This window comes from Nerophis lumbriciformis, linkage group LG34, assembly GCF_033978685.3.
Source record: "Nerophis lumbriciformis linkage group LG34, RoL_Nlum_v2.1, whole genome shotgun sequence".
Lineage (NCBI taxonomy): Eukaryota > Metazoa > Chordata > Actinopteri > Syngnathiformes > Syngnathidae > Nerophis > Nerophis lumbriciformis.
Genome location: NC_084581.2, coordinates 10197913 through 10213472, shown reverse-complemented (window position 1 = coordinate 10213472; position 15560 = coordinate 10197913). Strand labels below are relative to the sequence as shown.

At 39.3% G+C, this 15560-nt stretch overlaps 1 protein-coding gene across 2 annotated transcripts in view; it reads right to left on the bottom strand.

Annotated features, from left to right (window-relative positions):
- LOC133576296 (kelch-like protein 29) overlaps nt 1-15560 on the bottom strand; it is a 490295-nt gene that overhangs the window by 47073 nt on the left and 427662 nt on the right. For both annotated transcript variants that reach the window (XM_061929422.1, XM_061929421.1), the window contains one exon: nt 15192-15390. In XM_061929422.1, the coding sequence (XP_061785406.1) occupies nt 15192-15390 (199 nt within the window). The remainder of the gene's footprint in view (nt 1-15191; nt 15391-15560) is intronic.

Below are 15560 nucleotides of genomic sequence, written 5' to 3'. Positions count from 1 at the left end.
TTCTCTGCTATCCCGGTCTGGTTACGGCGCAAGACTTCCCGCTTCTTGCTAAAATTAAACTTGTGAATGGATACTCACTTTGGAATGACAAGTGAGTATCCAATCACAGTCTCGTTAACATCAGGCTACTTAAATAGGCTACTGACAACAACTTGTGATCTGATTGGCTATCGCAACTGTCTATCAACTCTATGTTCTCAAATTCATCCGCTAACGGTCCCAGTAAGTATCCAATATCAGGACACATAAATGTCACGTTCAACGTGAGGCCATCTAGAAGGCCTTACTGACGACAACTTGTGATCTGATTGGCTATCACAACTGTCTATCAACTGTATGTGCCCGTTTACTTACAGTGCACGTACGCCTGCATTGTTGATTCTGAAGACCTGTGGCAGATTTGGTACAGCATAGCAACATAAGCTAGCTGAATTCTGATTGGATACAAACTAAAACTAAAAACAACAGCACTGGAAGGAGCATAATATGACATGAAGAGAATATGAATACTTTTAGATATTTAGGGAAAGTAAATTAAAAAAATATTTTATCTTTAAATATGATCATGATTTCTGGTTATGTTATGACGGCCCACCACTGCTAAAATGAGACAAACTTATGCTACTTTAGTAACACTTTGAACACAATAACTATTTAAAAACCAACAACTTCATTTTGAGGAAAAAAAAGCCTCTCACATCGAGCAGACAGCATCTTAAAGTCTCACCCGGGAAAAAGGTCCACTCAGCTGGCAGCTGTCGACTAAGCTCCATGCATGTCGGCCTCAGAAAAGCCCCTTTTTGAGGGCTGTCTTTTTGTGTTTTCTTCTTTCAGCTTTGACAGAAAAAAAAGCTTGAAATAAAAAGAAAAAAAAAATCTAACAAAAGAGGCTTCTTTTGTTGTTGTTTTGTAAGCTTCGGAAGCAACAGTAGCAAGAAGAAAGACGTCTGACGGTGGACATCGAGAGAATGTTGAGAGTATCGATCGGGGGAAAGGGATGAAGCGCTTGTTGGCCTTGATTTAGAGTGCATGAAGATCAGCACCTCCATCCCTCCTCACCTTTTTTCTCCCACTGCCGGACCCCCTCCCCTCCGTCCCTTCCCTCTTGGCTGGCTCACAAACACACTGCTCAGGCGTGTCTGGCTGACGGTTGTCGCCCGACTGAGAGCCGCTTAGTGGCAGCCAGCCAGCCAGTTTGTGTGTTCTGCATCACTGGCGTCTTTATCCCCGCTCGCCCAGACTCACAGTTGGTGTGTCAGGTAAGGGTGCAAACAGCATCAATGTGTTTTCCCACTTCTTAGTCACTAAGGCCCCGGGAGCATGCAAATAAAGACGCACAAATTGATTCGCGCCTATCGATTGTGACTCCATGCCTCCACCATGCTGTTGTGTACAGTGATCAAAGAGTGCATGTTTACATCATTTAGCATCGCCAACAAGAGGCGCGCCAACAACACCCACCCTCTCTGCATGACACATGAATATACAAGACGTTCACGCCAGTGGTGTGCCGTCAGGGCTAGCAAGACCTTCTCTGCTGGCCTTACATAACCAGAAATCATGATCATGATTCATCTAGCTTATGTTGCCATGCTGTACCAAATCTGCCTTCAGAATCAACAATGCAGGTGTCTGTGCACTGTAAGTGAACGGGCACATACAGTTGATAGACAGTTGCGATAGCCAACCAGATCACGATTTGTTGATAAAAAAAAACGCTTGAAAGATGCATACTTGCCAACCCTCCCGGATTTTCCGAGTGACTCCCGAAATTCAGCGCCTCTCCCGAAAACCTCCCGGGACAAATTTTCTCCCGAAAATCAGGCCGAGCTGGAGGCCACGCCCCCTCCAGCTCCATGCGGACCTGACCTGTTTTCACGTCCGCTTTCCCACAATATAAACAGCGTGCCTGCCCAATCATGTTATAACTGTAGAATGATCGAGGGCGAGTTCTTGGTTTCTTATGTGGGTTTATTGTTAGGCAGTTTCATTAACGTCCTCCCAGCGCGGTAACAACACACAACAACAGCAGTCACGTTTTCGTCTACCGTAAAGCAGTTTGTCTGCCGTAAACAGCAATGTTGTGACACTCTTAAACAGGACAATACTGCCATCTACTGTACATGCATATGTGACAATAACATCTACGGCTTTTAGAGAGTGCAGTGCACAACTGCGCACACAACAAGGAGACGAAGCAGAAAAACGAGGAAGATACAGCCATGGCGACGCCGACGACGATTAAGATGAAGAAATACGCTTGTAAGTTCCAAGCCGCAGCTGCGATTGGATCTGGATAGCCTCCAGGAAGAAGTAGTGGACTACCAAGTGCTTGGCAGTGAAGATCTTCCTCAGGAAGCAAAGATTGACCGGTTTTGGGCCATGCTAGGGAGAGATGGAAGATTCCAGACTCTAGTGCATTTGATGAAAGCACTTTTGTGCGTGCCACACAGCAATGCATCATCAGAGAGGGTGTTCAGCATGGTTAGAAAAATAGTGACAGAAAATAGAACAAGGATGGACAATTCAACCCTTAACTCAACAATGAAGATGAGTGTTATGTGTGTGTATATGTGTAAATAAATGAACACTGAAATTCAAGTATTTTATTCATTTATATATATATAAATATATATATATTTTTATATATACATATATATATAAAATAAAATAAATATATACATATGGCTAGAATTCACTGAAAGTCAAGTATTTCTTATATATATATATATATATATATATATATATATATATATATATATATATATATATATATATATGAAATACTTGACTTGGTGAATTCTAGCTGTAAATATACTCCTCCCCTCTTAACCACGCCCCCGCCCCCAACCCCCCACCCCCCGAAATCGGAGGTCTCAAGATTGGCAAGTATGGAAAGATGTGACTAATGAGAGTCACCGTTGTGGCCTTCAAAACCCTGCATCAACGTTTTATATACACACTGCAAGTACCGGTATGTATATAATCCAGCAACAGTCAAATTCATGACAATTTATTCCGCGCATTGATTTCTATTTCCTTAGCAGCACACGTCGGGACTCCTGGCAACAAATGTGTGGTCCTAATTCTGGAATCAAACACGTGTGTGTTTTCTAATCATGGCAGACTTGGTAACAGACAACAAAGATGACTATTTTTGTGCAAATGAGGATTAACAACCTTTCTGAACCTGAATATATGGAGGATGAACTACTGCTTATAGAAGCGAGCACGAAGAAGAGGTTGAGACGTTGGAGAAGATGGAAGCTGGGAGAGTGAGGTGAAAACGACAACGCTATAAATGTGTAACTTGGAGACAAGCTATTTGGACATACAGTAAATGGATTGCTGACCCAAAATCAACAGGAAACGTCCATGGTCAGCTGGACCAGACAAACAACTGTCCATCGAGTGAGTCACTATAATATCAATCATGATACATGCAGCATGTCATGCGTGTTAGTACAACTACATATACTGTCTGGCTAGCTGTGTACAAACAAAACATGAAATATGAGCTAATACTTTACAGATACTGTAATATGATTGTTCATGTTCTTGAGCCAGTACAGATTGGTGTTTTATCGCATTGTGTTGTACATTACAAACTCAAACGTGATTCATGTTGTCATAGAAGCTAGCTTATCTTTTGCCGTAGTTAGCTTTTACGGCTAATATCGTAGCATGGCGATGAGTTACTACGACAGAAAAAGAGTTCCTCAGTGTTCGCTCTTACAATAACAATGTCGCTACAGTTTGGTTATCATACAGATTACGGAACTTAAATGAAGTATTGGTGACGGTTTTTGAATGCATTTTAAAGTTATTTAGAGGTAAAACTGATTGCTCCCATTAGCTGCATTGCTAGCTACTCGGAATGAGCCAATTTTTTACATGTTTGAAAGCCAAAAAAACCAAACCAAAAACCTTTGTCTTCTTGTCTCTTATGATTGTTAACAATAGGCATAATTTAAAAAAAGTGCAGTTCTCCTATAAATGTTGCGCTATGTTAAGTTTGAGTGTGTTTACTACATTATCAATTAATAACATTACTTTGTTTGCATAATTATTGCAAATACTTTCAAAATGTGCACTTAGTTCTTACTATACTTATTGTCACCAAGTTTTAAGCAAACCGATGATTTGCAGTTCAGTAAAACATTTAAAAAACATTTTTGTATGACATTCTGACTACTAAATTTGTACACCAACATTTGGGGTATTTTTTTCAGCAAATTGTACTTATGCGGCAAAAATGTGATTATTCTGATTACAAAAGGAATCACTTGACAGCTCTATTTTAAACTAAATGTTCTGCTTTGCACGTTAAGAAAAAAAGTGCATTTAATGAACAAGAAGGCCGGTGGTCCACATGTTGTACACGTGAGCGCGCACGGATACTCTGGGCACTTTCCGCCCGGTCGCACATGTCAGCGGGAGTCCACATCTGGCGTTCTGAATCCCCCCAACCCCACCCCCGAGCAACCAACGCGCTACTAGGCTAACATAACTCAACACGGGCCTGTCAGAACACAACAGAATGCGGAAGGGAAGGGGCGGGGGTGGTTTGGGTTCACGGCTCAGGAGCACATGAGCGGTGCGGGTGAAGCCTCGCGGGGGCCGCCGCCACTCATGCAAGGGGTTGGATGGAAGTTTGCTGTAAGCAGCAAAAGGAGACGAGGGCGGGGTGAAGATTTTTGACAAGCTGCTGTTTTTCTTCCTGACGACTTTAAAGTTGACACACTTTGGGGAGTCTTGACCTCTTCTGGTTTTTTTTTCCATTATTATTTGGTCTATTTTGAAGCGATCAGAGTCAACATATATTTTGACTTCTGACTACAACGCGTGCTGAACAAAAAACATGTGCTAATGTGTGTTATGTGAATGGAAAGACGGATGTGTACTGTCTTTGTATGTGAAAGGATATATGTATTTTATGTGATGTGCCTATGGGAATGGACATACTGTATGTTTGCATTATGTGTGTAAATGGATAGGCTTGTTTGTGCATGATGGAAGAGTCTGTGTGTGTGAATGAACAGACAGATGTTTACATTACGGGCATATGTGAATGACAAACTGTTGGATACATCAAATGTGAAGAAGAGCGTGTATGCGAATAGACCAGGAGTGTCAAACTCATTTTAGATCCGGGGCCACATGGAGAGAAATCTACTCCCAAGTGGGCCGGACTGGTAAAATCACGGCGCGATAACTTAAAAATGAAGACAACTTCAGATTGTTTTCTTTAATAGAACAAGCACATTCTGAAAAAGTACAAATCATAATGTTGTTGGGGTTTTTTTACACTTACATGTTGCGGTTAATAGTATTATATCTATATTTGTCGTTATTTTATACTTTCTGAATAAATTATGTGATAATGTTCATCAGTCAACTCATTGGTGTTCATTTTTAAGTTATCAAGATAAAAAAAATATCAAAATCAAATTACAGGATGTTATTTATGTAGTTTGATCATTTTCCTTGACTGGTGCACTAACATCATGTGGTTTATTTTTTTTTTACATATGTAGCATCATCTACAAAGACACAAATAATTGCTATTGCGACATCTAGTGGACACATTGAGAACAACAGTTTATTTCATTCAAAAATGTTGGCTAATTTTTATCCTTAGCAAACTTATCTCACGGGCCGGTTAAAACCTGTTCGGGCCGTACATTTGACACCCCTGGAATAGACAGACACTTGTTTGCATGGATTTACCATATCCGAGTCACATTTATAAGGGCCGTCGTTGAAGATTCGGTCGATAAGACATCACAAACCCCCACTAAGAATGTCCTACTGTTGGACCAAAACAAACACGACTGATGTGATCCATCTTTTTTCTACGACGCTTATCCCACCCGATTCATGGGCGAGAGGCGGGATTACATCAGGCACTGGTCACCTGTCAATAACAGGACTGACAGGTAGATACACTCAACCGCTAATCAACAAGGTACATAACATCTTCGTTAACAAACGTAACATTCTGGTCTTGTAAGCGCTGAAAACTTGGTTAATGTACGTGTTTTTGTAAAAATTTGGTGACACTAACGTACACTTTTTTACACATCAGAGAAACATAAAAAAAATGTAATGTACGTTTTTGTAATCAATAAAAATTACTCTTTGGTAAAGTAACGTACGTGATTTTTGTATCGGAGAAAATGTAATATTCTCAATCAACCTGAAGTATGTTTTCTTAAAACAATCAGACAATTTAGTGTATTCGATTAAACAAAATGGTATGTACTGGTTCTGGTAAAACTGCACGTAAAAGCTAGATTTTTGTAAACAACCAAGAAAATGCATAGTATAGAACAAAAACATTTAAAATAAGATATTAGTTTTGTAAATATTAACAATTTGGTATTTTAAATCAACCTGTTGTACATTTCTTGTAAACATCATTTAGAGCAGTGGTCCCCAACCACTGGGCCGCGGTCCGGTACAGGTCCGTGAATCGATTGGTACCGAACCGCACAAGAAATACAAAATAAAAATAAATTAATTTTTTTAATTTATTAGATTTTTATTTATTTTATTAAATCAACATAAAAAAACACAAGACACACTTAAAATTAGTGCACCAACCTAAAAAACTTCCCTCCCCCATTTACACTCATTCGCACAAAAGGGTTGTTTCTTTCTGTTATTAATATTTCTGGTTCCTACATTACATATCAATATAGATCAATACAGTCTGCAGGGATACAGTCCGTAAGCACACATGATTGTATTTTTTTATGACAAAAAAATAAAAAATAAAATATAATACTCCCCCCCCCCCCCCGGTCCGTGGGACAAATTTTCAAGCGTTGACCGGTCCGCGGTTCCAAAAAGGTTGGGGACTACTGATTTAGAGTATTCAATAAAGGACATATTAATGTACTAGTTTTGTAAATATTGAAGATGAATGTTTTGTGAACTTGAAATTGCTAGCATACTATAAAGGACAATTTAGAGGACTTACAAAACTAGCACATTACATTTTTGTTCAACATTAAAGACACATCTTTGGTGAAGTTAAAATACATGATTTTGTTTTATAACATTGTAATTTTGTTTTATTTTAAAACAATACTAAGAAGTAATGCACTAGTTTTGTAAGCATTGACGATGAATGTTCTGTGAAGCTATTAAAGTTAAAGTACCACTGATAGTCACGCACACACTAGGTGTGGTGAAATTATCCTCTGCATTTGACCCATCCCCAGAGTCACCCCCTGGGAGGTGAGGGGAGCAGTGAGCAGCAATGGTGGCCGCGCTCGGAAATCAATTTTGGTGATGTAATCCTCAATTCCAACCCTTGATGCTGAGTGCCAAGCAGGGAGGCAATGGGTCCCATTTTTATAGTCTTTGGTATGACTCGGCCGGGGTTTGAACTCACAACCTACCGATCTTAGGGCGGACACTCTAACCACAAGGCCACCGAGCATACTCTAAAGGACAATTTAGAGTATTTACAAAACAAGTACATTTACATTTATTGTTCAACATTAAAGACAAATCTTTAGTAAAAGGTAACACGTGGTTGTTTTTGTTACAAAATTGAATGTAATTTTGTGTTTTCAACAAACATTACGTGTTTGTTTTGTAACTTGAAGTGAGTTCAAGTTGTTGTGAGTTGAAGTTAAAGAACGTGTTTGAAAATCTTGGAAAGAGAAACATACAATGAATCCAACGTATGTTTATTAGTGTTTTAAAGGGACCAAATATGCATTTTCTGCACACAATAAAAACTATTTTGAGTCTTTAATTAAGCTGACATAGGTTTTTGTAAACAGGAAAGACAATTTAGTTTTCAACATGCGAAATAATACAAAATCTTTGAAGACAAACTAGAGAGACAATTGAGTCTACATTTAAGCTACCCTAAGTGTGTTTGGTAACACTGAAGCAAACAGAGGCAAAGACTAATGTTTTTGCATCATGATAAGGAATCCCCACACAAGTCATCTCACGCCGCCTTGACTCCCAGAAACTACCAGGTCTATATAATTAGTCAGAGCTGGACTAGGATCAACCAAAGTCCTGACGCTAAAATGCCTTTGTCTATCTTGGCTGACGACAGCTTAAATGTGCGATGCACACAGCAAGTTCAATTAAACATGACATCACGGACGAGGAACATAAAAGCAAGGTTGAACAAGTGTTAATTGGACGGCGGCCAACAGTGGTGGGTGGCGTCCATTGAAGGCTGTTAGGATATTTTCTGCTGCCGTTATAAGGTGCGGTGTTTGTTCTGAGATCCGATGCTGCTTGGCTGAGCTGAGAGCAACTGCATGGAAGAAAATTAACCATCTTTACCGCTGTATGTTTTTATTGTGTTAGCATTAAAGGTATAGGCCAGCCATGGAGAATGTTGACAACAACTTCGAGAACCAGCAGCTGCTTCCTCCTCATGATCTCCTGCAGACACTAATGACAGCTAATCACATGCACATCCACGAGCTAATTAAACAATTAACGGCTAATGGATGGAGCGGGCAAAACAGTGGAGTCATGACAACACTCATCACTTGATTCCAACCAGTCCCCGAAATCACAATTTTTACTCCTGTTTGTTTCAGAAAAAGTTAAAAAAAAATTACATGTAATATGAGTCATGCATTGTGTGCAAGCAGCTCATTTCTATGCTGAATAGACATTTGGAGCACTTGATTAAAATCCAAAAAGGAAAATGAGCAGAGCATTCAAATGCTCCAAAAATACTAAATGGATGCAGAAGAGCCTCTTGTCTAAATAGTGAACTTGCAGTTACAGAAATTGTCCTTTTATTGGACCGTATTTGATTACGTAACCTTTTTTTTTTTTGTATTTTAAGTGTTGGGAGGTTATGGTGTAAGTTTATTTCGAACATGCATACAATTACAATATGACATTACGTCACATATTTCCAGTTGTCAAACTCATTTTAAATCGGGGGCCATATGGAGAAAAATCTGCTCCCAAGTGGTAAAATCACGGCCTGATAACTTAAAAATAAAGACAACTTCAGATTGTTTTCCTTGTTTAAAAATAGAACAAGCACATTCTGAAATTTTACAAATCATAATGTTTTTTGTTTTTTTTAAATGACCTGTTGCGGTTAATAGTATATAGACTTTATTTGTCGTTATCTATATTTTCGGAATAAATTATGTGATAGTGTTCATCCGTCAACTCATTGGTGTTAATTTTCAATCTATTAAGTTAAAAAAAGTATATCAAAATCAAATTACAGTATGTTATTTATGTAGTACTAACATGTGGTATTTTGTACATATGTAGCATCATCTACAAAGAATTTCTATTGCGACATCCAGTGGACACATTTAGAACAGCGTTTCAGAGTTTCTTTCATTCAAAAATTTCAGGTACATTTTTATACTTAGCAAACTCATCCCACGGGCCGGATAAAACATGTTCGCAGGCGTGATCCGGCCATTGGGCCTTACGTTTGACACCTCTATTATACAGCATCTTTGAAAAGCGTGTATTGAAGGTAAGTTATCCACAATCTCGTCAGGATGCTGGAATTTAGAAAATGCTTTTAATAAGCACTAGTGTCGGTAGCTTTGATGCTAATGAGCTGTGTTTGTCCATGCCTGTCACAGACAGAGTGTGTGTCTCAAAGACGTGCTCATTATTGGAAAAAGTCTGCATTAAATACAACAAAATATGAGTCTGGGTTACGGATTAAAATGTGTGCATGTGAAACAATTTTGATTAAAACACTTGGCAACAAAAATAGGCAATTTAAATTCATAATCATAACAAGATTTTCTGCAGATGTATGGAAAAGTACAAAAACAATATTTCAGCCTCACACACACACACACACACACACACACACACACACACACACACACACACGCGCGCGCGCGCACACACACACACACACGCGCGCGCGCACACACACACAGGCATGCAAACAGACACTCACAGTCCACAGATTGACTTTGCTCAGCAAGAAGTGCTTCATTGGAGGCAGTTCTCTTTTCTTTTACGCTTGACAGTCTTATCAACAGAGCTCAGGTGGCGCCCCATCTGCTTAGCTGCATTTTTAAACACACACACACACACACACACACACACACACACACACACACACACACACACACACACACACACACACACACACACACACACACACACACACGCGCACACACGCACACACACGCACAATGAATGACTAGACTACAGCATCTGCCCTTTCCCCAAACTTCCATTTCCCATCATTCTAATACCTTTTCACCTCATGCTCTCTGTCCAGTCTTTATCTCAAATTACTCACCCGTCTTTTGCACAAAAAGTCCATGCAGAAAACAGAAGAGCGCTCTCTACTGTGTGGCGCCCAAATAAGCACACAAAACCCCCTTACACAACTGATACACACACATTCATTTAAGGAAACTCATTCTAGCATTTTTCAGTTTACAGTAGGGCTGGACAATTATGGCAAAAATAATAATCACAATTATTTTTGATCGATATTGACATCAAGATTAATAACAGGATCATTCATTTATTTAAAAACTATTAGTATTTATTGCACCTCCAAAACTCAACTTTAAATATAATTTAAAAGAACAATGGATATAAATTAGTAATGAATAAACAACAACAAGTATACAATTAATAATAGTATAAGTAATAAATCAAAATAACACTAGCAATATATACAATTTACATTTGTGACTCAAATATTAACCAAGTAATAGAGATATTGTTATTATAAGCACTACCGTTAAGGACTTATTTTTAGCGGCGCCGTGTTCACAGAGAGCTAACTTCCTTATGCTGCGGTTTTAATGACATCATCAGCTGGTGAGCTGCTTCCTCGCCTCGGTGCTTGTGAGAGCTTATTCCAGATCATAAATCATGCCTCTCACTTTTATAGTAAAAGAATGAAGACATAATCCGAAAAATTTGACAGCCAAAACATGGCGAAAAAGACCCAACAAGACGCTTGGTAATCCCCTTTTTTTCTTTGCGAGGTTTATGAGTCATTCATGTAAACAGCAATGTATCAACATCCTAGCAGTTGGCATCCTAGTGAGAGCAGACATTGTACAGTAAGTGATGTTTTATTATGTTTGTTGTCTCTCATGAAGTCTGCAGTGAGTAATAATCAGTGATGTTGTTAGAACGAAAGAGCGAAAGTCATGATGCAGTTCTCCTTTAAGCACATTGCTGTATGATTGTGTAAAGTACTTTGTAGAAACCTTTATTTTGTTAGTACAGTCAGACTGGATGTTGCGCACAGTGCTGTTATTGTGAAAGGGAGGTGGGAGCGGGGGGAGGGGGGGACTGTTCTGAGCTTGACAAGTTTGGAGACAACTTGAAGCCGTTAAAAAAAAAGAGAGAAAGCCTCTCAGGTTGCGACTGCTGTCGTGTTTGTGAAGTGAAGTGAAGTGAATTATATTTATATAGCGCTTTTCTCTAGTGACTCAAAGCGCTTTACATAGTGAAACCCAATATCTAAGTTACATTTAAACCTGTGTGGGTGGCACTGGGAGCAGGTGGGTAAAGCGTCTTGCCCAAGGACACAATGGCAGTGACTAGGATGGCTGAAGCGGGGATCGAACCTGGAACCCTCAAGTTGCTGGCACGGCTGCTCTACCAACCGAGCTATACTCCCCCAAGTTGTAAGTTGTAAGTTGATCTTACATCGATGTCGTCGTTCACAACAACACAAGCAGGTAAGATGTGTTGCTGATGTATGGATTGTTCTTGCGAGTTGTGGCTTCAGAGTTTAGTCACTGTTTCAAGTGACCGTCTTGACGTTGTTTAGTTTAGGATGTGTTTTGGGGGTGAATGAGTGTCCGGGACAGATCATTTTCCCAAAAACAAATGTTCCTTCTTCCCACAATGACAGTATTTCACTCACATTTATGTAAATTTGCATGCTAATCGGATTCTGTTTTTTTAGCCAATTCTGTGATTCTGTCCGCAGTTACACACGTCAACGCGGTAATCATATGGCCTCAATATTTTCGTTGAGTTTAGTGATTATTGATCAGGCATATGAGAGCTGTGTCAAATGAAATGTCCCAATCAAAAAAATCTGTTAATGAATTTGGACATTGGTGTGTGGAGTCTATATTACATTAAAACAAACCTACTGAATTGAAGCAATGCCCAATAGAAGCCACTTTCAGCATTCTAAAGCTGTGTCAGAAAATAATTGGAATCAACCCAATTACATCTGTGAATCAACCTCTTTGGTACAATCCTAATATCATTATCAATAAAAATGTGGTCAAATGGACCACATGGAAAGACAGAGGTATTACTAAACCTCATCATATTACTCATGTAAACTCCTTTAAACCGTTCAATGAATTAGTTGATCAATATAATATACCCAGAAATAATTTTTTAATTGTATATTTTTTTAAACACACTGCAAAGAAATGTATATCCTCTGAAAGTATGACTTTTAATGGCTATTAATGAATGGGAAGATACACTTTTTAATCAGGATACAATTAAAAAATATATATATATATTTTATGGAATAATAAATGAACATCATACTAGGAATGCAAATGATGCATGTGTTCGGAAATGGATGATCGACTTAAACATTTTAGAAAGAGACATATCATGGAATAATATTTGGAAAAATGCCAATAAGCCCTTTAGAAGCATTGAAAATAAGCTTAGGCAATTTAAGATCACGAATAGATTGTATTTTACATCCTCTCAGCTTGTGCAGAAGATAGCAAGTTATGCATGAAGTGTCGGGCAGCTGAGGGAACTCTTGTTCATTTATTGTGGGAATGTCCCAGAGTAAAAGAGTTATGGTTGAAAACAACAAAAGAAGCAATCACATTCCTGAATATAAACATCCCAATGACACTGCAAACTTGTATTCTAGGTGATCTGCATCAATTTAGTAATGTGTCATTCGGAAATAAAAATGCATTTCTTTCAATATGCCTCATAACAAAAACAGTAATGTTAAAAAAATGAATAGATGTTGATTGTCCAACTTATACTGACTGGTATACACAAGCTATGGAGATGAAAAACTGCATTTAGTTTAGATATGAGTCATATATTGTGTGTGTGAATGTTGTCTGTGTTGGCCCTGCGATGAGGTGGTGACTTGTCCAGGGTGTACCCTGTCTACCGCCCGAATGCAGCTGAGATAGGCTTCAGCACCCCCCGCGACCCCGAAAGGGATAAGCGGTAGAAGATGGATGGATGGATGGATAGATATTGGAATATGGGATTCATTATTTAAATTATTTTTAACTTTTAAATGAACCTAAAATATGACTTATTTTTATCCTTGTGGTAAATATTGGACACGATGTGTTGTCAGGCTTATGAGATTTGATGCAAGTGTAAGCCACTGTTCTTAATGTTTTGTATTTTTTATACATGACAATGTAAATAAGGGATTTTTAATCACTGTTATGTTGGAATTCTTATTAACATTGATACTGCTGTTGATATTATACATTTTTGTTTGACTACTTTGGATTGTTTCATGTTTGTATGTCCTCTCAATTACTCTGTTGATTGCTATTCTGAATGTTGCTGGGCCGGGCTTGGTTTGGAATTCGAATTGTATTATTATTGTGAAATATTTTGTTGAACTGTAAAAAAAACAAAAAACATACCAACCATGGTGAGATCTCAAACTTTTAGTAGACGTGGTCTTTTCTTTACTAAAACGCTCACTCATCTGTTTCACCGTCACAACCTCGGGAATTTGCATGCACATTGCGTGGAAATTAATTGTTTTTTTCGATTATAGCATTTCTATGATCTTAGAGAAGCCATAATCGAAATCAAATTCAATTAGTTGTCGAGGCCTAGTTGACAGCCCGAAATGTATGACATCAGGTGCCACACAAAGCTATAAAGGCAAGATCACACACACACACTGAGCAGGTGGCGTGTAATGCAACATGCATGCACTCCTCCCCAGCGGCGTTTATGTGCTATTATGTGGTTGTGACGCACACAGCCACAAGCAAACAAACATTATGTGGCGGGCCCGCAAGCGTGCAATGCTGCCAAAGCCCTTAAGATGCCTCAAACGACGTCATTACGGACAATTAAACGGAAATACCAAGCGACTCCCCTCTTGTTTACTCATTAGCCGTTAAAGCAAACGGAGGCTGAAGTCGCCGCAGCGTGACGCACAAAACGATTGTTTGTACAGCCGAGCGCTGAAGTGTGTCGGTGTGTGTGAAAACACTTCATTGGCAGCAAGGACATGCAGGTGTGTGTGTGCGTGTGTGTAGGATGAGTCCCACATAGCTTTTAGGTGGACCTTGTTACACAAAGTTGTGTGTCTTGTACTACAACAGTGTTTACTATTATAGGCAAAAGTGGGTATGTAGGTCGATGGGTAGGCATACACGTGCGTAGGTAAGTCGACAGGTGTAGAGGTAGAGGGGTCTGTAAGTAAGCAGGTAGGTAGAGGCATATGTAGCTATGTATGCATGTCCTGTAGCTATAAGTTTGTCGGTAGATAGGTAGGTACAGAATGGATGTAAATGGTAGGGAGGTAGCGGTGGATGTACAGTAGGTAGGCATTTTGCAAGGTATTAGCTAGCATGATAGGTAGATGGGTGTGTTGATAGGTATGTAGTTGGTAAATAGGTAGATAGGTATGTTGGCAGGTACAGTAGGTAGTCAGTCATGTAGGTAGCTTGGTAAGTAAGTAGCTGGGTATGTAGTAGATAAGTATGTAGGTAAGTATGTAGGCTGATAAGCAAATATGAATGTGAGTGGGTATTTAGGTAGGTTGAGGGTTAGGTTGACGGTCAAGGTGAGGTATGTAGATATGTACATACATTGGTAGTTAGATGGGTCTATCGGCAGGTAGGGAATGTAGGTCCTGTATGTTGCTAGGTAGGACGATTGGTATGTAAGTGTATACAATAAATGTTTAGGTAGACATCTAGTTAGTTACATAAGTGGGTAGGTATGTGGGTAGATGAGTAGGTAAATAGATAGGTAGTTAGATGGGTATATAGAAAGGTATGTATGTAGGTTGGCAGATATGTATGTTGGGAGATGGTTATGCACACAAGTATGGACATAGAGGGGTAGAGATAGCCGGGTAGGTATGTAGGTATGGCTGGATATATGAAAGCGAAAGTAATTTGTATAGTCAGAGACTTTCTAAAAAAAATAAATAAATAAAGATTTGTGCAGATGTGTGTCACCTGCAGAGAGTCTGGGTCTGGTCCTGGGGGTCGGCATCTCCTGGCGAGCGTGAGGCAGCATGTGGTAGCGCTTGGCTTCGTTGACAAGGTCTCTGCACGCCTCGGACGACTTGATGAGCTCCTCATTGTCCACCACGTTGAGAAGGTAGGACGGGTGGATGAAGGGCAGACGCACGGCCGCTAGCAGCTCAGACAAATGCTGGAGAGTAAATCAATGTTCACGTTACTGCAGCCATAATTAATATGTACACACAATATGTTTCCCAGCAGTATGTGCATACATTGGAGAGGTAAGGTGTGCATACAGGCAGGTCATACTGTTGCCATAGCAACCTACTATATCACTGCAGAATAGTGTGTTTAAATGTG